A 23,577-nucleotide genomic window follows, 5' to 3' on the forward strand; every position below is an offset into this window, starting at 1 on the left:
GATGGGGTTTGCTGTAAGGTGGCAGATAGCATGATATTTCACCTGTGCCAAGCTTGTCCAACCTGCCTTATTTTGTTATTGCTCTGTTCTGTTTTGTTTTAGGCTTTTAGCAGCCTGAGGCCATGGTGTTCAGTTTCTGTCTCTAGTGATAAGCAGACAAGAGGGGTGAGGAAGGGGCTTTACTGGCCCAACCAGAAATGGAAACTAAGAACCCATGACTGTCTCTTCTCTTCCTCGGACACCCCTTCCAGGGAGCACTTGCTGTCTGAGTGTCTGTTGCTTGTGACCCAGATTGCTGGGAGGGGCTTCACCTTATTTGCCTGCCCTTCCCCAGCAGAAGGTCCTGTTTCTCTGCCCAAGCTCAGCATTGCAGCCTTTACCAGGTGTGGCCCTCCTGAGACCATTAACTCCTTCTCAGCCTTCTCAGGTAGGGTGGGCACTGGGCATGGGCTCCCGCTGGACCCTGGAGATGAGGAGGAGAACTGGGAACCCTCTTGTGTGGCTCATCACCAACCAGTAGCAGGAAGGACTGAACTTAGACTACTGGGATAACATGTCCTAGCAGAGTGGGTAGACCCAGAGCCAGTGACGAAAGTGCTCTTGGCAGCAGACTTGGCCTGGGCGAGCTGAGAGTGCAGGCAGGAGAGTCTGAGGCATTGCAGTGGTCGGCTGTTGTCCATATTCACGCTGCCTTCCTGCTCTGCCCCTCTATACCTGGATGCTCCCAGGCCATCGGGGCTCTAGAACAGCCCTGTCCAATAGAAATGTAAGGCAAGCCACATAAGTAATTTAAAATGTCTTTTTAAAACTACATTAAAAAGGTAAAAAGGCCGGGCGCGGTGGCTCAAGCCTGTAATCCCAGCACTTTGGGAGGCCGAGGCGGGCGGATCACAAGGTCAGGAGATCGAGACCATCCTGGCTAACACGGTAAAATCCCGTCTCTACTAAAAAGTACAAAAAACTAGCCGGGCGAGGTGGCGGGCGCCTGTAGTCCCAGCTACTCGGGAGGCTGAGGTAGGAGAATGGCATGAACCCGGGAGGCGGAGATTGCAGTGAACTGAGATTCCGGCCACTGCACTCCAGCTTGGGCGACAGAGCGAGACTCCGTCTCAAAAAAAAAAAAAAAAAAAAAAAGGTAAAAAAACAGGTGAAATTAATTTTAGTGACATTTTGTTTAAACCAAAATATCTAAAATATCAACATGTGACCCATTAAAAACACTTTTTTTTTTTTTTTTTTTTTTTTGAGACAGAGTCTTTCTCTGTTGCCCAGGCTGGAATGCAGTGGCGTGATCGTGGCTCACTGCAACCTCTTCCTCCCAGGTTCAAGTGATTCTCCTGCCTCTGCCTCCTGAGTAGCTGGAATTACAGGCACCCACCACCACACCCAGCTAAGTTTTGTATTTTTAGTAGAGACAGAGTTTCACCGTGTTGGCCAGGCTGGTCTTGAACTCCTGACCTCAAGTGATCCATCTGCCTTAGCCTCCCAGTGTTGGGATTATACGCGTGAGCCACTGCGGCCGGCCAAAAACACTTCTAATGAGATATTTTACATTCTTTCCTTTCTTACTATGTCTTTGAAATCTGGTGTGTATTTTACACTTACAGCAAATCATAAGTTGGAATTGCCATATTTCGAATGTTCGGTAGCTACCGTATAAGGACAGTGCAGTTCTAGAAAGTCCAGGAAACCAGGCCTCTACCAGCTTTCTTTTCTTTTGATGGTGTCAGGGAAGGGAGTGGGGTCTTTGGGGCATCCTGAGGAGCTGGGGTCAGGGAGGGGTTGCCAGGTGTTCCCAGTTCCCATCCAGATGTTCCCCCAAGGCAGCCATGTCTGGCCTCAGTTTGATATCTGGGACTACTAGGGTAGAGGGGGTTTGTCACTCTACCCTTCACCCAGAGGGTCTCAGGTCTAGGAGAGCTTGGCATGACCCCCAGGGTTTGTGGGACAAGGCTATGTTCCACTCTTCCCTTCTCTCCACAGAGCCCCGGGCCAGTGTCCCCCCCGCAGCAGTGCCCCTGCCGGTAGTGGAGGGCCTCATGGCCGGCTGTGTCCTCACCATCTGTGCTGTGCTGGGCCTGCTGTGCTGGAGGAGGGTGAAGGGGCAGAGGTGAGTGGGAGGGAAGGCTGGGGGCTGGAGAGAACTTCATGACCAGAGTGGGCCAGCTCCCTGCCCCTGGGGCTGCCTCCCATGTGCCCCCATGTGCCTTCCCGTTTTCCCAAGAGCTGACAGCTTACAACCTGCGGTGAGCGCATTTTCCTGTGCCGCTCTGCCTTGTGGGGACCATGGTGGCACTGCTGAAGCTCCCCTGGCCCTCACTCTGCTGTGACTGTGTCCCAGTCAGGGGGTTGCAAGGCTCTGCCAGACCCCCATTCTTCTTCTTCAGCCACCATACCTCCCCAAATACCTTTTCAATGCCTGGACCTCTCGCTCCCCACTCCTCTCTGCCCACGTGCCCCCTTCCTCCTCCAAATGCACTCATACATAAGTCAGGGCTTTCCAGAGAAACAGAACCAACAGGGTGTGTGTGTGTGGAGAGAAGAGAGAGGAGAGCAGGGAGAGAGAGGACGGAAGGTGGGGGAGAAGAGAGGAGAGGGAGAGGGGGGAAGAGAGAGATGTTGAGGAGTTGGCTCATGTGATTGTGGTGACTTGGTGAGTCCAGGAATCTGGGGTAGACCAGCAGGCCAAAGGCTCAGGGAAGCATCTGGAGGCAGCCTGCTGCCGGGATTCCTTCTTGCTCAGAGAAGGTCAGTCTTTGTTCTATGAAAGCCTTCGACTGATTAAATGAGGCCCAGCCACATTAGAGTTTACTCAGCCAACCACTTCAAATGGTTTTTTTTTTTTTTTTTTTTTTTTTGAGACGGAGTCTCGCTCTGCCACCCAGGCTGGAGTGCAGTGGCCGGATCTCAGCTCACTGCAAGCTCCGCCTCCCGGGTTTACGCCATTCTCCTGCCTCAGCCTCCGGAGGAGCTGGGACTACAGGCGCCCGCCACCTCGCCCGGCTAGTTTTTTGTATTTTTTTAGTAGAGACGGGTTTTCACCGTGTTAGCCAGGATGGTCTCGATCTCCTGACCTCGTGATCCGCCTGCCTCGGCCTCCCAAAGTGCTGGGATTACAGGCTTGAGCCACCGCGCCCGGCTCAAATGTTAATCTCATACAAAAAACACCTTCATGGAAACATCCAGAATAATGTTTGACCAACCTTCTGAGCACTGTGACCCAACCCAGTTGACACAAAATTAACCATCACACACACGTTCTCCAGTTCCCACCTTCTCCCTGACTAACCATGTAGATGGTATCAGGCCATAGGTCTTTCCCTCATGTCAACCTCCTGTAGGGGTCGGGGGTGCGTAGGGGTGAGGGAGTGGGGAGGTGCTGGGTGGTGGGAGATGTAATGGGAAAGATAGCCTGGGGCTGACATTAACTGAGCACTGGCTGTGCACAGAAGCCCTCCTCAGGACCTGGGGAGGGAGTCTATGAGACTCACGCATGTGTGTGTGTGCACATGCATACATGTCCCCTGCCCCTTCTCTGTTCTTCCACGTTGGTGGTTTGCAGCCCAGGCTGGGCGTTGGAGGAGCTTGCTGGAAATGCACACTGTTCCACACCCAGGGTGCAGTTCAGGATCCGCGTTTCCAACAGGCCCTCAGGTGATCAGGTTGTGCTGCCAGGACTGAGGTCCCCTGCTCTGTACCTGTCACCCAGGGGAGGTCAGGGCAGGACTCTGCAAACCTAAGGCTGGAAGGCTACCCTCTCCCCCTCCCACCAGGTGGACCCACCGGCCCATCCCTATCCACAGAGCCAGGAGGCCAAGAGTGCTCATGCGCACCAGGCTTTCTTTTTGGAATTCGAGGTAAGGCCTCTACCACCCTTGGGCTCAGAGGAGGAAAGACTGGGACCTGTCTGAAGGTCTGGAGGAACTCCCAGTTGCACACTTGTCCCTATTGCCCCTCTCCTGGCATGGGGTGAGATGGGTCTACTTCAGCAACCAGTGCCTGCCTTTGATCCCTGCAGGAGCTGAAGGAGGTGGGCAAGGAGCAGCCCACACTGGAGGCTGGGCTGGTGGTGCCAACACCACCAAGAACCGTTACCCACATGTGCTACCCTGTGAGTGCTGGGGACAGGAGAGAAGGCATGGCAGAGGGCTAGGGCTTGGCATAGGGGCGGGGGGCTTCATGTGCCCAGCCCTGAATGTACAGCTTTCACTTTCTGCAGATGACCACTCCACGGTCAGGCTGACCCGGCTGGAGGGAGATCCACACTCTGACTACATCAATGCCAACTTCATCCCAGTAAGGGCCACCAGTGAGGCTGTCCATGGGATCTGGGATCTGCTCAGGAGATGGACTGGTTTGCAGGCCACACTGTCCTTCATTAGCTGTAGCAGCTCTCTAGGAGATCACCAGCTTGGGCTTCATGAGCTCAGTCCAGCAGGTGTCTAGCAAGGGTCTACTGTGTGCTGGGCTCTGTGCTGGACTCTGTGCTGGGCCTGCAGGAGGCAGAGCTGAGTTAGCCACATTTCCCACCTTCAAAGGAGCACATGGGCACATATGTGACATTCACACATTGTGACAAGGGCTGTAATAGAGGAAAAAACACCGTACTCAGGGCACATGTAGGAAGGAGAAATTTCCTCCACCTGAGGAATCAAGAAAGGCTTCCCAGAGGAGGGGACATTTGATTTATTGAAGGATGAGTAACATTTTGATAAGTGATGAGAGAGGGAAGGACATTCTGTTGACTGGAAGGAGCAGCCAGAGAACAGCCAGGCAGTAACGTTCAGGCAGTGTGTGTGTGTGTGGCGGGGAATAGTGCGTAGGGGTGAGGGAATGGGGAAGTGCTGGGTGGTGGGAGATGTAATGGGAAAGATAGCCTGGGGCTGAATGAAGGAGGGCTTGATTGTTAGGCTGAGGGCTTTGGACTCTATTTGGTGGGTAACGGGGAGCCATAGAAGATTTTTGAGCACGGAAGAAACGCAGTTTGGTTTTAGGAAGGCGCCTCTGGGTGGGTGAAGAGGGTGACCTAGGTGGGCTATTTAATGCATGTCAGTATCTTGTTGTTTTCATTGGGGTTTTTCTTGTCCCTTTGGGGCGGGACAGGGATGGGGTGGTGTCTCTGAAGTCAGCCCTCCTGGTTTGCATTCTGGGTGCACATGTGTTCGTGTGTTTGGACGCATGCAGGTGTGTGCACAGCATCCTCACTCCTGGAGGTCGAATGTTGGAAATCTGCTGTGTGCTTCACACCAAGCATCGCCCGTTAACATGTTCCTGACCTCTGTCCCCTACACCCCAGGGCTACACCCATCCACCCACAGGAATTCATTGCCCCTCAGGGGCCTCTCAAGAAAATGCTGGAGGACTTCTGGCGGCTAGTGTGGGAGCTGCAGGTCCGCGCCATCGTCGTGCTAACTGTCGGCATGAAGTACGGGAGGGTGAGTGCGCCTTGCAGTCTCCTGAAAAGGCTACTAGGTGGCGCACGTTCTCCTTGTGGGAAGGGTCCCATTGGCATCTTCCCACAGGGAAGGCGGGGCAGACTGGAGTGAGGCCAATCAGGCCTGGAGGGTGGTGGAACCACCTCCCACTCAGACCCAGGATGGGGTCGTCCCTGGGATGGGGAGGCAGTGGGAGGAACCAGGTATGTAAGCTCCCAGCTTGGCTTAGTTTCTGCGGGCTTCTTGCTCTGGGCAGAGAAGGCACCAAGGGGTAGGGACTGCCCAGGGCTGGTGTCAAAGGTACCATCATGGATCATTCCTTTTGATAAGCCTGGCAGATGCAGGGCCGTGGGACACACAGAGAGGCTGCCGAGTCTGTCCTCTTGCTGGAGCAGTGAGCCCAGGGCCAATGGCTGCTGAATAAGGGCTGTCCTGTTTGGCACAGGAGCTTAGCAGCTGACTCAGAATCCTGAGTGTCATGAGAGGTCTGAGAGCAAGGCTGCCGGAGCCCAGGCAAGGGAAAGTGGCTCCTGGAGGAGGGAGCCTTGGAGCTGGGTCATTACAAAGAGCAGAATCCCAGCAGAGTGGCAGGGACCAGAAAGGTGGGTAGGGAGGGGTGAGACTGGGTAAAGCCGGGGGCAGCAGTGACAGGGCTGGACCCACAGCCGCCCTTCCCCTCTCCAACCCTCTGGCCCCAGGTGCTGTGTGAGCATTACTGGCCGGCAGACTCTACCCTGGTCATCCGTGGTCACATCACCATCTACCTCCTGGCCAAGGAGCCTGAGGATGAGTGGACCAAGCGGGAATTCCAGCTGCAGCACATGCGTGCCCTGAGGATGAGCAGGTGGGACAGGCTTTAGAGCTGAGATCCCTGAGATGGTTGCCTCACCTCCTGGGTCCCTGGAGCCCTCTCTTTCTGAGGACCACAAGCACTCAGCCACACCCAGGGAAGTGTGTGTTTGGAAGGGGTAGGGAGGCACAGAGAAGGTTAAGGGCTTATCTGAGGCCACACAGTGAGGGAAAGGAAAAGCAGGGGAGACATGATGGTTCCTGACCTCCCCCATGCCAGCTCAGGGTTCCTGCCTCACCCTATGCCCCCTGTGTCCATCTGCCTTCCCAGGTTGTGCACTCCTGGGGTAGGAAAGCCGGGGACCTGAATCACTCCTCTGCCCTGCACCCTCTATATGCAGAGGTTACCCAGGAAGCTAGAGAAGGACCCCAGGGCTCAGGAAGCATCCTGAGGGGGGAGACATAACTGCCACCCTCAAGGAACAGTTGGTCTGCATCACCCCTGCCCTTGGGCAGCTGGGGAAGAAAGCGTGAGGTCTGTGGCACAGGAGCCTGGAATTAGGAAGATAAGGAACAGCAACAGGGCCCCTCTGCCTCCTTGCCCCCTTCCCACCCCCTTCTCAGGTTGCCCAGCAACAGCAGCAGAGGGTGAAGCAACTACGGTTCACCACCTGGCCCAACCACAGCATCCTCGAGGCCCCCAGCTCCCTGCTCGCCTTTATGGAGCTGGTACAGGAGCAGGCAAGGGCCACCCAAGGCATGGGACCCATCCTGGTGCACTGCAGGTGAGGGCAGGTGTGTGCATAGGGTGGAGAGCCCCCTGCCTGGCCTGGGGATATGGGGAGCTCTTGGACTGTGGGGAGATCTGGGAACATGGGCAGCCCCTTTGCCCATTCAGCTCCTCAGGGGCTGCCCGTGCAGTGTGGGCATGAGCCGGACGGGCACCTTCGTGGCCCTGTCGAGGCTGCTGCAGCAGCTGGAGGAGGAGCAGATGGTAGACATGTTCTGTGTCTGCACCCCGGATGCACCAGCCCCTCATGATCCAGGCCCCGGTGAGGGCCTCGCAGGCTGGGCTGGGCAGCTGGGACCCTGAAGGAGTGGGAGGGAAGTGGGTGGCCACGGGACTACAGGAGGGACCAGGAAAGAGAGCTCATGGGGCACACAGAAGACCCTGGGGAGAGGGTTTCAAAAACATCACCATCCTATCTGAGCTGTGCTTCCTGTTCTGTGAAAGGGGAGGTGGCACAGGACCCTGTCAGCATTGACACCATGGGACGGTGGAAGGAAGGTTTCTCAGTGGCTCCCTCTTCCCTCCTACCCCATCCCTGCCTTGCTGGTCAGGGCCTGGAAAATCTCCCTGCAGGCCCCCCTCGCTTCTCTCGGAGCAGCCTGATGCCCCTCCCCCTGGCAGAGCCAGTACGTCTTCCTGCACAGCTGCCTACTGAACAAGATTCTGGAAGCGCCCTCCAACATCTCTGAGTAAGTCCCAGCTTCCCTGTGCCTCCCACAGGCAGGCTCCCTGCTCCTGTTCGTGGGCAGAGCCGAGCAGACTAGAATGGGGAGCTGGGGAACCTTGAGTGCCTTCTCCCTCTTCAACCCCTCAACGAGGTCCTGGCCCATCTCTGTGATGAAATTCATGCAGGCTTGTGCCAAGAGGGCAGCCAATGCCAACGCTGGCTTCTTGAAGAAGTACGAGGTACACTTCAGACCAGGAAGTGGGTGACAGCCAAGGGCAGCCTTCCCCTGTGGAGCCAGCCCTGCAGTGGGACCTCCCAGCTCAGGGCACCCATCTCCTTCCCAGCTCCTGCTGCAAGCCATCAAGGACGAGGCTGGCTCTTCCGCGCCCTCCTGGCTATGAGCAGGACAGCCCCATCTCCTGTGAGTCTCACTGCGGACCCTGGGGAGAGGCAGGGGGCCAGCGCGGGCTGGGGGGCCTCTGGCAGCTTCACCCTCACTGTCTTCCCTCAGATGACTGTTCTCAGGGACAGTTTTCTCCGGTGGAGGAGAGCCCCCCCGACGACATGCCCGAAGCCTGGCTCTTCCCTGTGACATGATGCTGCTTTTGCCACTGTTTCCTGCCCTCTCTGACCACCTGTACTTCCCAGGCTGGGGCTGCTGGGGGCTCCCAGAGTTGTGGGCTGGACAGGGGACACCCTCAGTCTCTGGAAGCCCATGAACTGTGCTCTGCAGCATGGGCCCTCTGGCCGTGACCATGTGGTGCTGACTGGCCCCGCAGGGCCAGAGGAGCTCTGGAAGCTGGTGTGGCAGCACGGGGCTCATGTGCTTGTCTCTGGGTGCCCACCCGATGCCACGGAGAAGGTGACAGAGCAGAGGACAGAGGAAGGGAGGCTCAGGAGTTAGGGCTGAGGATGGAGGCGGGGAGTTTGCGATGCTGTCTGTCACCAAGGCAGGGGCAGAGATCTCAGGAAGCTGCCTGAGCTTGGTCCCAGCCACAGGAGTTCTGGCCAATGGAGATGCAGCCCATTGTCACAGACATGGTGACAGTGCACTGGGTGGCCGAGAGCAGCACAGCAGGCTGGCTCTGTACCCTCTTCAGGGTTACACATGTAGGTGTTGGGCCACAGGGCATGGGATGGTGTGTGGCGGAAGAGTCATGTGCGGGCTCCCTCTGCCCTCTCCAGCATTAATGCCGATCACGTCTCTGCCCCAGGACAGCAGGAAGGAAAGGGAGGTGCAGAGGCTGCAGTTTCCATACCTGGAACCTGGGCGTGAGCTGCCTGCCACCAACCTGCTGCCCTTCTTGGCTGCTGTGGGCCCGTGCTGCTCTCGGGGCAACAGCAAGAAGCCGGGCACACCGCTCAGCCGCTCCAGGTGGTGTTGGACAACGGTCTTGGGGGAGTGGACACTGGAAGCTCCTCCCTGCCCCTCTGGCATAGCCTCAGATCTCCCTGAGCCCTGCTTGGGTTGTGGGTGGAAAGGACACAGTCTCACAATGGCCCCCTGTCTTCTCCACACCCCACCCTGTCCTCAGGAATATGGTGGGAATTTACCGCCTCCCTCCCTGGGCCCAGGCTGGCTGACCAAGTGTTCAGTGTCCCTTCTCAGTCCCTGTGCCCAGGTTGGGTTTCCCCACATCCCCATACACCCCCGCCATATCCCCTTTAGGTACCTCATCCAACTCTAGGTCATTTGCAGCAATGGTACGACCCAGCTGGGCACCTTCCTGGCCATGGAGCAGCTGCTGCAGCAGGCAGGGTCTGAGTGCACCATGGATGTTTTTAACGTGACCCCGCAGTGGTCTCAGGCCTGTAGCCTTACGACCCCAACGCTGCTGAGAGGTGACCAGAGGCAATGGGGCTGAGGTGGGGGCGTGGGGGTTCAGTTGTGGGAAGGGGCAGGGGGATGAGGGAGCTTCTGCCCAGGCCTCTAGGCACCACCACCCGGGTAGCCACCAGGTGGTACTGTGGACCGCCGTGTGCTCTCCCAGCTGGAGCCCTAGGGGTTGGGGCACACAAGGGAGCCTTTTTCTGTTAGATTAGGGCAGGCGGGGCGAGCCTTCTAACTCTGTGTCCATCTCCAGGAGCAGTATATCTACCTCTACAACTGTCTGAACAGTGCGCTGGCAGACGAGCTGCCCTGAGTTGGCACTAGTCACCGTGCAGTGTCAGAGCAGGAGAGGTTTGTGCCCTGCTGGATGGGGACAGCATTCCTGACACGTCCACATGGGCCTGGGCTCCCTGGAAGGGCGGCCTCCACTGGGCCCTGTGCTGCAAAGGGACAGGGTCTCGGAATAAAGACATGTGGCCAAGCGTGAGACTCAGTGTGTTCTGTCTGTCCATCCTCAGACGTGAGTCCAGTGCGTGGGTCTTGTGCGCAAACATGGAGCCAGGATGGAAACTAGGACCTGGAGTCTGGCTGAACTAAGTGACCTATGGCCCCTATGCTGTTGGTTTTTCCCATGGAGCAGTCCTGTCCCCGCTAATCCTCCAGTTTCTCAGCTTCCTCAGACTTTGGTCTCTCCACGTCTAGTTTCCTGTGGTGCTAAGCCCTGGATTCAGAATCACAGCTCCAAATTGTTCGTCCTCTGCCCCACTACCCTGCAAGCGCCACCCTGTATACAGTAGGGTTTATCCTGTTTCCTACTTCCCTTCTCCTGCCATGCCCAGCCTTCTCTACCTGCCAGAGCCCCCAGGGGCCACCCTTAGCCCTCGACCAGGGTGGAGGTGTCAGAGCTACCCTGTTACTCAGAAGGCAGACACTGGAGGCACCCCTCAGATGGAGTTGCCAAGTTTTCTCTGCTCCTTCCCTGTCTCCTCCTTCCTCCCCTCCACATAGGAGGAGGTGGGGGAGAAAGCAGGGAGAGCATATGGAGAAAGGAAAAACTAGGAGGAGCAGCAGAGACCAGAAAAGAGGGTGGGGAGGTAGCTGTCTGTCCCACACACTCTAGGACTGCACTGCATACCATCTGCATGATTGCTGGTGGCTGCATGAGCTCCTGCCTGCCTCCCTGGTCAGGCTGCAAGTTTCCAGGTGCAGTGCCTGATGCTGGACACTAACTGCCCCTGGTGGAAGGCCCTGGGAGGACGCAGAGAAAGCCTGGGCAGATCAGAGCAAGAGTCCCTGAAATGGAGTTGGGTCTCCCCAAGGGGAAGCGGGGAGAGCTCTTGGGCCAACCTGAGTTCCTACTAACATGCAATGGGTCAGAAGTCAAGGGAGGGTCCTTCTCAGGCCTGGTTGAAGAAGGGTACAGAGGTCGTGCTGGCTGCTCAGCCGGGAGCTTTCCCAGAATGAGACTGAGCACTGGTCCCCTCCCAGAAGGACTGAGTGTTGGTGTCCTCCGTATGCCTTGTTTATCAGGAGCTGAGGGCTGGGACCCCAATGACCCTCGCAAAAGCAGGCTAGAGGCTCTGCTCTGAGCTGCCCAAGTCTGTCTCAAGCAGCTGCTGCTGAGGTTGCTCAACCATGGCTTTTCCACTCTGGGAAAATCTCACATTGGAGCAGCAGGAGCTGCAAATGAGATGGAGCCGAGGCTGTGGTTGAGTGAAGGAAGTGCAGGCTGACCTGTGGTAGCTTTCTGCCATAGGGCAGAGGTGGCTCTATCTGTGGGTCTTTCTGGTCATGTAGGCCCATCCCCTGGCCTTCCTATGAGGCTCATCTTCTACTTTCAGCGCCATGGCACCAACTGGAGGCCTAGGGTCAGGGTCTGCTTATTTCTTGGTCCAGCTATGCAGCCCCTCTAGCCCTGGGAGGTTATCGGAGAGTGGAGAGGTGTTGATGAGAGGATCCTGGCATGTGGAACTACAGGGTGGAAGAAATCCTGGATGCCTCTGAGGTCCCAGGTTTCTGGTATACCCTCTGGCTGGACCATGGGCAGACGGGGCAAAAAAGGAAGGAGGGGGGCCCACAGCCTGCTCTAGCTCTGCGCTGGGGCTTGGCTCAGCATGGGGATAGACCAGAGAGAGCAAGAAGGAAGCACAGCCAGCTCACTATGGTCTAAGGAGAGAACAGCGATTGACTTCAGAGTTAACCACCATGCCCCTTGCTCATCAGGGCTCTGGGGCCGACCAGGTCAGCCCCTTGTTGGGATTCCAGCCTCAGGGTGGCTGAGCTGCAGCTGCAGCACTCGGCCTCCAGGTGGCGCCAAACCGCTTACTTTGAGGCGGGCTCTGACAACCAGCTGAGCTGCCCGCAGTCCCTCAGCCTCCCGAAGTCCTGGGAGCGGGGATCAAGGTAGTCCCTGGCCCGTAAACCTGACAGAGGCTGCAGGAGTGCATTTCCACCCAGGGTGCACTCAGCTGGTGGAACTCCACACGCGTTTCTTTGGAGTCAAGGCGCGGCCTCTCAGTGAGGAGACTGCTCCTGGTTGCCCACTGTCGGGTCATCTCAGCTTGTAGTGGAACCCTGCACAGCCTGGCGTCTCCCAGAGTAGCCCCTCACTCCCCTCTCTCCTGTCCTAGAAGACAGGCCGAGGAGGGCGGACGAGTTCCAGCTCTGAGGCTGCCCCATCAGCTGTGTCACCCTGAACAAATCATTTCTCCTCTTGGGTCTCAATTTCCTCCAGTGTGAAACGTGTGAAACGTGGTGGAGGCACGAGGGGATCTCCTCTGGTCCCATGTGACCCCGTGGCTGTCCCCAAAGGGAAGAGGGTCCCCAACCCTGGGGCCAAGGCCCTGGGACACCCTTTCCAAACAAATGCACGTCTCTGACGGGCTGAGGTTTGCTCGCTTGGGTTTCTTTGCTTTCTTCCTTTTTTTTTTTTTCTTTCCTGGATGGAATTCCTGCCAGCTCCGAAGGAAGGAGGGAAGGGGAGCGAGCCGCAGAGTAGAAAGTTTCCTTGACTCCTCCTCCGGCTGGGTCTCCCTCCCTTGCCAAGCCCAGCCTGTGAAACCGAATAACGAAGATCACTCAACAATGCCTGCCCCTCTCTGACTGCACCGTCCCGGCGCTCCCACCACCGCCGCTGACGCCCAGCAGAGTCCCCGGGGCGGTCCCCACCGACGGCGCAGCCCACCGGGACCGGGAGGAAGCAGCTGCGGCCACCGCGCCCGTGCGTCCACACGCCCGCCCGCCAGGTGCCCCAGCAGCCCGGCTGCCGAGATGCCCAGCCCTCCCGGGCTCCGGGCACTGTGGCTTTGCGCCGCGCTGTGCGCCTCCCGGAGCGCCGGCGGCGCCCCCCGGCTCGGCCCGGGGCCCACTGCTTGCCCGGCCCCCTGCCACTGCCAGGAGGACGGCATCATGCTGTCTGCCGACTGCTCTGAGCTCGGGCTGTCCGCCGTACCGGGGGACCTGGACCCCCTGACGGCTTACCTGTGAGTACTGCCCGTTCATCCCCACCTGGTCCTGCGGGCTGCTGGCTAGTGCCCAGTCTCGGCCTCAGCAGGGCACCTGCTTGCTTGGTGCCCTGGGGCATGGGTATCACGGAGAGGGTTCACCCCCTTCTAAGTTGACGGGTGCGGGACTGGGGAGGGGAGAAAAGTCTGAGACGAAATATCAGGTGAGCAGGGAGACCGGGCTTCCCTGACTTGGCTTCCCCATTGGCCTCCGTGCTTGTGGGCTCACTATGGGAGCCCAGGCTTGGCGAGGTGGGTTCTGGACCCTGAGCAGGAGGGTGCAGGGTTGACTGCCCCATCTCCTGTTGCTACATTCTCTTCTAGCAGAGCAGTGCCCGGGATGGTGGCTGAGGGTAAATCTGACAGAACTGGAGGTGGAGGTGAGGGGAGCATGCCCCAGTGGGGTGGAAATAATGTCTGTTCTTCTGCCATGGTGAGGACAGCAGGGCTGTCACACTGAGGCTGGGTGGCCTTCGTGAGGGGGGGTTCCCAGAAGCTGGGAGGGGGGCCCTATCCACTCTTGTCTCCTTAGAAAGGGACTCTGCCAGCACCATCTCCCTTCACTGGGGCCTCCTGGCTCCCCCAGGGTCCTTCCTAAAGTCATGTCCCAAGAGGCTGTGTTGGAGACACTAATTTGTGGGCAGGCGCCGAGGCTGAAAACCAGAGAACCATTTTTAGCGTCTGAGTTGGGGTGAGATGGCGCGTGAAGGGGACCCTACTGGGGGCAGCTGTCCTGTCAGTCTGGCTCACAGAGCTTACCCTCAGAACTGGAGGGCTGGGGGCTCTGGCTGCTCACTACCTGGGCAGGAGGAGGGTGAGAGAGCACATTCCAGGCCACCTACCCACACCCCCAGCCCGGCTCTGGGGAAAGGACACCTCCTCCAGCCCAGGTCTGCAGGCCCCATCACCTTCCTCAGAGCAGCTGGGAGAAGGTGGGAAAGCCTGGGGCCTTCTGCTAAGGGCTAGGATCCTAGAGCTCCTTCTGGCCTGAGAGAGGCCCCTCATGGCTTTGGGGTTCCAACATGTCGGAGCTTAGAGGAAGAGGAGGTTGGGCGAATCTTTACAGGGGCCTAGCAAGAATTTGTGGAACTAAAAGGGTGCTCAGTGTTGGCAGTGTCCTGGTGGGAGGGAGAGGGTCCCAGATGGCAACTTTTCACGGGACTGCTCTCCAAATGTCCCTGTCCCCAGGTTGGGATGTCCCCCTCCACTCCAAAAGGCACAGGCTGTGGGCCAGGTGAAGGAGTGAGGAGGGAAAAATAATGTCCATCTTCCAGATGGACAAATGGAATCCTTCACAGTGCAGTGGGTGATGGCACAGGCAATCATGGGAATAAAGGTACCAAGTGCACAGAGCCTGGGCACTCAACATCTGGCAAAGCAGGGCAGACTCCCGCCCCATCCCACACCCAAACCAGTCCTGCTTTCAGCAGTTTTCTATCCTGGGAGTATGTGACATTGGTTCATTTGAAGACAGGGTCCTGTAGCTGAAGAGTTTAGGCATGACTTCTGTGGAACCTTTCTCTGGGTGAGCCGAAGGAAGGTCCCTTGCCTAGGTTGAAGGGGCAGGGAAGATAAGGCCTTCCAGAGCTTCCTTTCCCAGCATTAAGTCTTCCTAGACTGGTTATAATGATCTTTTTTCTGGAAGGACTTGGGGAAGGAGGTACAGTGCCACCTTTGGAATTCAAGCATCCTACCATCCATGCTGGCAGAAGATTTTCCTGCTAGCTTGTCATAGTTCCCTCAGAGCTGTGAACTCTGCATTTGGGTTCAGTGGAGGTGGGGTTTTCTGAGCTGGTCTGTCTTCCTGGGGATTGAGAAACTCCCTCTCTCTCAAGACTCAGGGGATGCTTCTGAGTGGTGGAGAGAAGAGAGGGAGTGGGAACTAGAAAGAGTATGATGGGTCCTGAGGCAATGTGGGGAATTTAGCAGTGGGGTCTGGAATATTGGAAGGAGGTGGCAGAGGACCGTGGCCCCTGCTCTGGGCTGGGGAGGGGTCCCACGTGGATGGTGCATGAAGGATTCCTACAGTTGTCCTGAGGGTGGCTCAGAGGAGGAATTTTCTTTCTTTGCCCTCTCTGGAGAACGGCTCTACCACAAAGGCCCCTGAAGGTGGGGCTGAGGGCTGGCATGGAGAAGAGGCAGGGTGGGGAAGTCTTGGGGCTCTTTTCTCTTTTTCAGCGATGTTAGGAGATGCCCAGCTTGGCCCTGCCCCATGTACCCCAGAGGACAGCACAGATTCGCATCTGATGATATAACCAGCAGTGCCTCTCTCTGGGTCACTCAAACCTTGGTTCCTACCTAGCTCTGCCTCCTACTGAGAGTCACTCACTGAACACCTCTAAACCTCAGGTTCTTCATGTGTACATGGAGAGGAGGAAGCAGGTTGCTGAGAGGATTAAATGAGATAATATGTTCAGTGAAAGTCCCCACAGTGCCTGATACCTGAGAGTGACTCTGAAATGGTGGCTAGTATTAGCATGCCTCCTATGGGTGCTCTGTGGAGGCGGAGGTACGCTACCAGGCCTCTCTACACTGGCGGGAAATTGAGCCTCGTGGGTGAGTGTAGAATTCAAGGGAATGGTTTGTGGCTGGAGGAAGAGAGCTGCGTGCTGGGGAGGTGAGTGTCAGGGCAACTCTTGATCAATACTTGGCTGGTTCTGGGGACCTGGAGCCCAACCAGTTGGTAAAAATTGGGGGTTGGGGATCGGGAGGGAGGGTGGGGACTTAGGTCCTCCTGACACAGAGTTGAGAATGAAAAATGTTAAAACACTGCAGGAAGTAGCAGACCAGAGAGGACTCGAAGATCCTTAGAAGGAGCCATAGACGGAACCATAGGAGGCTCCCAGGAGCTATGGGCTCCAGAAGGTGCCCGCAAGTCCGCTTGCACATTCCTTGACCTCGTCTCAATAAAAATGACTTCACATCTCTTCCCCCACTCCACGGCTGTGAGATTTTCTCCTTCTAGCCAGTACCTGTCATGAGGTTGGTGCTTCCACCTCTCCATCTTGGTTCTAGGGAAGACCAGGAAGGCATCTTTATAACCAACTGGTATTCTTTGCTTTGACAATCATGTCCAAAAACTATTACCACTTTTGGACTCAGTGCCAGCCCTGTTTGATCAAGGTTGGGAAGACAGACTTCAGATACTCACAATCCTTCATATGTCTCTCTTTTTTCAACAGTTTCCTCCTAAACTGTAGTCTCAGCGAGGCTCATTGACACTCACTGGGGTTTCAACATTCTGCCTGGCTGGGGCCTGTTCTGTAAATAGACCAAGGGGGAGATGCAGCCCCTGGCTCTGGGACATCCAATCTGATGGTGATGAGAAGGCATGATGCCTCTTGTTCTATTATTTTTTCTTTCTTCTTTAAAAAAAAAAAAAAAAAAAAAAAAGACCAGTAATGTGCTGACTTCATAACAAGGTTTGAGGGAGGCACTTCTCACACGTGAGCACAAAAACCCAATCGTCACGCTTCTTAACTACAAAAGGATCACCTCTTGTTCTATTCTATCGCATGTGCACACGATGCAGAGACAGGAGTACACAGATAGCATATAACTTGTTGAGCAGATAATCCCTGGAGTTGTTCCTGAGTAGAAAGATCTGGGTAGTTACTCTGGGCCTCCAGGCTGAGCAGTGTCAGTAAACAGATGGTGCCAGAAAAGGTGTCTCATACCTAGTTGTAAAAGACCTGAGGCTCATGCACTTGCAGTCCCACCTAAGCACCCATTTTCATTGCCCACTGCCAGCAGGGCTGAGGGCGGGCCACTACACCATGCAACCCCCACTTCAGACTGCTAATTGCTTTCTTGAGAATTCACTCCCTTTAAGATTGCCTGTGATAACTGATAACCACCTGACTTGTTTGAAAGGTTAGATGGTGTGTACATGTGTGTCTGTGTGTGTTTCTGCGTGTGTGTAGATACAGGGTAATTTACAGGGGATGTCTGTAAATTTGCCACATTTGCCACAACAAAGCAGAGTTCATGCTATCATTTACTAGCTATGTGACCCCCAGCCAGTTGATTAGCCCTTCTGTGACTTAGTTTCCTCACCTGTAAACAGGGTTAAGATCTACCTCGTAGGGTTGTTGTGTGGATTCACTGAGATGATGTTTGCAAAGGGTTTGTTATAATGTCTGGTCCATGGGAAGAGCTCAATAAATGTTAGCCAGTGTTGTTATTAGGGTGACCAGGGCCAAGAAATGTTAGTCATGGAAGTCTTCCTAGAGGAGGAAGTCTTGGAATTAGCATGGGAGGGAGGGAAGCAGGTCTGTTCTATGAAAGGTATAGGATAGGTGTGTGTGTGTAGTTGGGGCCTGTGAGAGGCAGAAGAAGCTGCCAAGAGGATGGAATGAGCTCTACTGGGAACCCAGAGTAATTTTAGGTTTCTTTTTTTTTTTTTTTTTTTTTTGAGTACAGTCTAGAAAAACCAGGGAGGGGAAGGGAACACCTGATGGAAGAACGCAGCGTGCTCTCTTATATGGTCTAGAGATGAAGAAGCAGAGAAACAGGCGGCCTTAACAGGGGAGAGCCAGCCTTGCAGAGGATGTGTTGTGAATTGGGGGTGGAGGTGCCAATGCGCCAGGTCTCATTTCTCACTTCCAAGGCCACCCTTCCCTGGTCCAGTCTTAATCGCCCTTTCTAATAGATTCTAAGAGTTTGACTCCTCCTTCCAGAAACTTGGGGTTTGTGAGTTCTAATCTTCAGTCTCTCAGTTGCTATGAGACCCTGTGCAAGTCCCAAAACTTCTCTGTACCTCAATGTCCAGAGAAGCCATGTTTTGGATGAAAAACTAGAAAGTGGGAGAGGCAGGGAGCAACCCACTTTGAGTCTCCTGCTCCTGGTGCGGGACAGAGAAAGCTCCGGGGAGAGCTGCTCGGCAGCAGGCCGTGAGGGAAGGGAAGGAGGGAAGGGGAGGACCCAGGCAGCACCCAGACCAGGGTGGGGAAGAGAAGGGCAAAGGAGGGGTACAGTGACTCCAGGAAGTGGGGTCCTGTGGGGCTCTCTGGTGCCAGCCTTGCTCCAAAGTGGAGCCTAGTAGGGCGGGCCCATCAGAAGGCAGACCCGGGGGGTCGCCGGAGGTGGGTGAATGTGTGGGGGAGCCAACACCCCAGTTCAAAGGAAAGGCAGGAAACAGCCCTAGGCAAAAGAAAAAGGAAACCTCTCGGCTCTGGCAGCAGCGGGCATGGGGCGCGGCCGGGTGGGGCGGCTGGCGGAGGAGAAGAAAGCCTGGCTCAGAGCAGAGTTGGCCCCCAGCCCGCCCCCACTCCACCCCGCCTTCCCCCCATTCCATGGGTTCTCAACCCTGATGGCCCCACACGCGCTGCAGCCTGCTTCCTGCACTGACCCATGCCCCCTCAGGGGAGAGACAGACGGGGCACAGAGGGCATCCGAATGGGGAGGCCCTGCTGGGCGCGGGCTCGAGTCTCAGCTCCACTGTTGATGAGCCGTGTCTTTGGGCAAATCACTTAACCACCCCCAAACTCCAGTTTCTCAGTCTTCAAAATGGAAACACTAATAGTATCTACCTCAAAGGGTTGTGAGGAGGAGCAAATGACACAAAGAAAGCAAAGGGTCTTTTACGTATAAGGGCTTACAAAACGTTCACTATTAATATAGCTTTTCTTAATGCCTTCAACTACAAATAAACTACCATGAAAAGGGCCCAGCAGAGCTACTGGCACAGGATGGGGAGTTAGGATGGCAGAGTCTCATCTTCTGGAGCCCCATCAGATCACCCTTCCTTCCCTCCCACCCTCCTTCTTTACTAACAAAGCCCCTCCCACTGACTTTCAGGGAAACAGGCCATTCAAGCAGCCAGTTCTGCTCTTGGGCTCCTGGGCGTGGATGATGGAGGAAGTGATCCTTCTCCCAGGCGATGCCCGGAGGAGCTGGGGCTAAGCCTGCCGCCTGGTGGGAGACTCTCCAAAGAGGAAGAATCTGGGCTTCTAGGTTAGCGCTGTCTGGAGAGTCCAGCTTCTCCCCAGAAATCGGAGTTCCTTGAAATTAGAGTTTCTCTGCTATATAGCCCAAGGAAAAGCAGGGGTGGATGGGGCATTTGGGATTGGGAGTGTTGTTGTGGGGGTGGGGAGGGTGGGGGGCAGACATGCCCTGGGGGGCCATGAGGATCTTCCTCTGAGCTCATCCTTAATGGGTTGTTTGACCTTAGGTTAGTGACTCACTATTGGGAGCAGGGCCAAGATCAAGGAGCCTGCCAGGGCTTCAGACACCTTGGGAAGGTGCAGGAGATGGGGTGGGGGAGACAATGCCAATCGCCCTTCCCCAGGTTGGAAATGGCAACTTCTTTCAGCCAAACCGAAATGAACTCACTGACCTGGGGGCTTCTGAGAATTGTGGGGGCCCCTTGTACTAACTAGTCCATTGGCAGAAATGGAGTGATCTCCAGTCCCTGATGACAATTCAGGTCTCTTCTCTCGCCCTTCAGACATGGAAGAACAGGTCCCAGGAGGAGAAAAACACCCGAGAGGCCAAACTTGGGCAGTGAGCAGAGAGTTATTTTGGAAGCAGCGAAAGGACATGGTGGGGGGAGAGCTCAGGGGTTGGCACTGTGCCCCCCGGAGCCATGCCAGAGCAGGCCACGGGCAGGCTGGCGGCTGGCGGGTTGGAGGGGCTGGGCCTGGCTACTTAAGGCACCTCCAGAACTGAAGTTTCCTTTGTGTCCCATCCCCAGTTCTCCCTTCTCTGCTACGATCTTTTTTCTCCTCCAGAAACCATCAGGGGATGCCTATGCTCTGTATCTTCAATTCCCCCCATCCCTGGGAGATCAGGGTTCTCTCTGATTAGCTGTGAGACGTGAATTTGAGGCTGGGACCGGGGAAGCACCTTGTGTCCAGCTCTCTGCCTCTCCTGTCTGCTCCAGCACGGTGAGGATACCTTCCTGTTTGATGTCTTCATTCCCTGGACTGTGATCTTCTTCCAGGAAGACACTAGCTCATCAGGAACGTTCATTCTTGGGACCCAGTCTCGATGGCCCCCATAGGTTCAGAGACACATACACAGGAATCCACCATCACCCTGGTGTCTCCTCCTTTATCAATAATAGTGATAACCAGCATTTACTGAATGATTGGCATGTGGCAAGAAGTGTGCGCAAGCACTTTATCTGCATCATCTCACATAAACCCCATGAGAGAGGTGCTAGTGTTATCCCCACTTGCCAGTGAGGAAACCAGGGCTTTTCAGTGTTAAGGAGCTTGCCTAAGACAACCTGCCACTAGTTGCTGGTAGGGGAATTTCAGCCCAGGCAGCCTCCCTCCTACCCACTTTATCTACTGCCTCTCAGAGGCCCACAGCTGAGGGGTTTCCAAGCTCCAAGCGAATGAGCAGGACTCTGGGTGTGTCAAAATCCCAGGCCAAGCAGCCTCTCAAAGCCTATTTACAATTCCTGTCTTTCTGGGGGAAGGATCAGTGGTTTGCCCCATTTCCCTCCCATCCACCAGCAGTGGTTTCTGGGAGCCCATCTATGGGGGCTGCTTGGAGGGGAAGGTATTGGGGCTCAGCACAGAAACTGGGGACTCTGGGGAGGGTAAGACGGAGTCCTTGAGCGTGGAGATTATCATCAGCATTGATGTTGAGGACCTACTGTCTGCTGGGTCCTCTGGGAGGCGGTCAGGGTGATGACTTCAGTGAGATACCAGCCAGGTGCATGTGAAAAGTGAACTCACTGTATCAGATAATCCCAGGAGCATCCAGGGAGGACCAGAGGTGAGGTCCATGGGCATTCAAGGGAGAAAGAGGACTGAGGTGGTCAGCGAAGGCCCACAGGAGAGAGAAGAAGCTTGAGTCCTGAAGACCAGAAGGATTTAATTCAGGGCCAGGAGAAGGGGAAGCCATGAGCCCAGGATAGAATGAGGAACCACACTGGGGCTTTCGTACTTCATCTCCATGACCTGTTCTGTCCCACTCACTGGGGCAGCATGTTCTAGAGCAGGGCTTTCTGCCCTTTTTCCCTCAGGGAACACATTTTAAAAACAGACGCACAAACACACAAACACACAAACCCAATCCAAGGTGCTTAGCGTCCCGGGTAAACCAACAAGGCCTCTCGGGGAAAGGCACCCAGTTAACCCTGGGCAGCATCCAGCCATCCCAAGGCATAGGAGACCCCATCTGGACACACACCTGGAAGCACTGCTATAGAAGAAAGAGTGCATGTTTGCAGCCAAGCAGACACGGGTTCAAGGCTAGGCTCCAGCAGTAACCAGCTATGGCTGTGTGTTTCTTCACCTCTCTCAGCTTCTGTTTTCTTACTTTCAAAACGGGCATACGGAAAGATGTTTATAATTAGACACAGTGTTTGGCACATAGCAAATGTCCAATCTATGGGAGCTATGGTTATTATCTATCTGGTCTCCCCTTGAGAGAGGCACTTGGGAGAAGGGGTGGAGGCAGGCCTGCAATGGCCCTTCGTTTCGCCTATTTGACTCTGCCTGCCTAGGGCTTGCTGAGAGTGAGACCCAGAGGGTCGGTCCTAGGACACAGTTCCTCTCACTCTCTGCCCCTGCCACCATCATTTCTCCTTTGCCCTTGGAGGTGCTGGAAGAGGTGGGAGTGTCCCCGAGAGTGTCCAGACTGACAGAAAGGTGGCAGAAAGGTGCTGAGTGCCTTCCATTGCACCAGTGTCAGGGACTTGGATGTGGTCCCCAGGCCCAAAGCCAAGGCAGATGGACTCATGGAGGGGGAGGAACAGAGGAGCAGTGCGGAGCCACTGTTTCCACGTAGCAGCCCCAGCCCAGTGCATTGCTGGGGTTCTTGCAGGGAAGAGGGAGGGCTTTTTGTATAGGGGAATATGTGGGTGAACCAGGAAAATGGGAGCCTAGTACATGGAGGTTTATTCCAACTCCCTATGTGATCTGCAAGTTAGAATTGCCCCCCATCTGAGTTAATCATTGACTCCCGGGAAACAGGCCAAAGGCAGCCCCCCGCTAAGAAGCTTTTAGCACCTCCTATAGGAAGGAAGCCTTCTCAGTGAATCCGGTGTGAGGATTCTTTTCTCCAGGTCTCTAGACCTCTCCCAACATGCTCCATGTTCCTTTGCATGAAGAAGAACAGTGCAGTTTGGTAGAGTGTGTATAAGCCTCAGTTGCTATCAGCACACTGTGTGGATTCTGGCAATACCTGTCCTCCCCACTGGTGCTGCGGTGCCCCTCATGCCCCGTGTTAATAACCAATGATAGTGCCACTTGAACTCCCAGGCTGTTGTGAGGAGCAAGCATTCATTCATTCAATCATTCATTTGTTCATTTGACAAATGTGGATTGAATACTTGCCCTCTTTCCTCTCCCCTGGAGCCTTGGAGAGAGAGATAAGACACGCACAAATAACTGTGACCTGTTATAGGAAGTGAGAAACACACCCAGGTAGGGCCAGATACCACACAGCAGGCGGGGCACAGAGGAGGGAACACTTGTGTCTAACTGAGGCCCCTAATGCGGAAGCCCCTGAAAGGTGGCTGTGGTGCAAAGGAAAACCCACAGGCCAAGGAATGGGAAGACCAAGGTTGACACTTGTTTGTCAGGTGTCGAGAATCATCTCTGCCCAATGAGTTGTTGCATGAAGCAAGATCCTGCTTGGGGGGTGTTTTGCACACAGGGCGTGTGATTTTATTTCCTGTGAAAATATCAGGGAGTATTATGTTCACTCTGTCTTTGTAGCGTGTGTGTGTCCCCATCTGTCTGTATGTTTGTCTGACTGTGATGCTCTACTTCATCAGATTCAGGGTTCCTTGTGGACAGGAGCCATATTTCTTTGCATCAGAGGAGGGGAACTCTTTTAGGGCAGGGGCCATGCCCCCGCTTCAGTCTGGGAGCTTCCTGAAGGCAGGATCTGTGCTCATGGTTCCTTTTCTCGGGATCACATCACACATACCTCCTTCAAGCACACACACACCTCCAAATACACACACCTAATACACACACATCTCCTTCAAACACACACCTAACACGCTCACACTTCCTCCAAACACACACACACCTCCTCCAAACACACACACACCTAACACACACACATCTCCTTCAAACACACACACACCTAACACACACACATCTCCTTCAAATACACACACACCACTAACACACACACACACCTCCTTCAAACACACACACACCACTGACACACACATACCTCCTCCAAGCACACACACACAAACACACACCTCCTCCAAACACACACACATCTAATACACACACATCTCCTTCAAACACACACACACCTAACACACACACCTCCTTCAAGCACACACACCTCCAAACACACACACCCACACATAACACACACACACCTCCTCCAAACACACACACCTAACACACACGCACACCTCCTTCAAACACACACACACCTTCCTTCAAACACACACTCACACCTTCTTCAAACACACACACACCTCCAAACACACACACACCTAACACACACACAAACACACCCTCTTCAAACACACACACACCTCCTTCATGCACACACCTCCTTCAAACACACACAGACACCCCTCCTTCAAACATACACACCTCCTTCAAACACACACACCCCTCCTTCAAACATAC

At 55.2% G+C, this 23,577-nt stretch overlaps 1 protein-coding gene, 1 non-coding gene and 1 pseudogene across 3 annotated transcripts in view; 2 read left to right on the plus strand and 1 right to left on the minus strand.

Annotated features, from left to right (window-relative positions):
- The window catches only part of LOC104674512, a 36,236-nt pseudogene extending 26,246 nt beyond the window's left edge, over positions 1–9,990 (plus strand).
- Positions 9,991–12,520: 2,530 nt separating this feature from the next.
- The window catches only part of LGR6 (leucine rich repeat containing G protein-coupled receptor 6), a 124,219-nt gene continuing 113,162 nt past the window's right edge, over positions 12,521–23,577 (plus strand). For both annotated transcript variants that reach the window (XM_010378875.2, XM_030930227.1), the window contains exon 1: positions 12,521–12,994. In XM_010378875.2, the coding sequence (XP_010377177.2) occupies positions 12,783–12,994 (212 nt within the window). In that variant the 5' untranslated portion in view covers positions 12,521–12,782. The remainder of the gene's footprint in view (positions 12,995–23,577) is intronic.
- LOC115892254 lies at positions 16,404–16,507 on the minus strand. Its single transcript, XR_004052151.1, has one exon. It is a non-coding gene; the product is annotated as a small nucleolar RNA U13 (small nucleolar RNA).

Source organism: Rhinopithecus roxellana, chromosome 1 (assembly GCF_007565055.1).
Source record: "Rhinopithecus roxellana isolate Shanxi Qingling chromosome 1, ASM756505v1, whole genome shotgun sequence".
In the NCBI taxonomy this organism is placed as follows: domain Eukaryota; kingdom Metazoa; phylum Chordata; class Mammalia; order Primates; family Cercopithecidae; genus Rhinopithecus; species Rhinopithecus roxellana.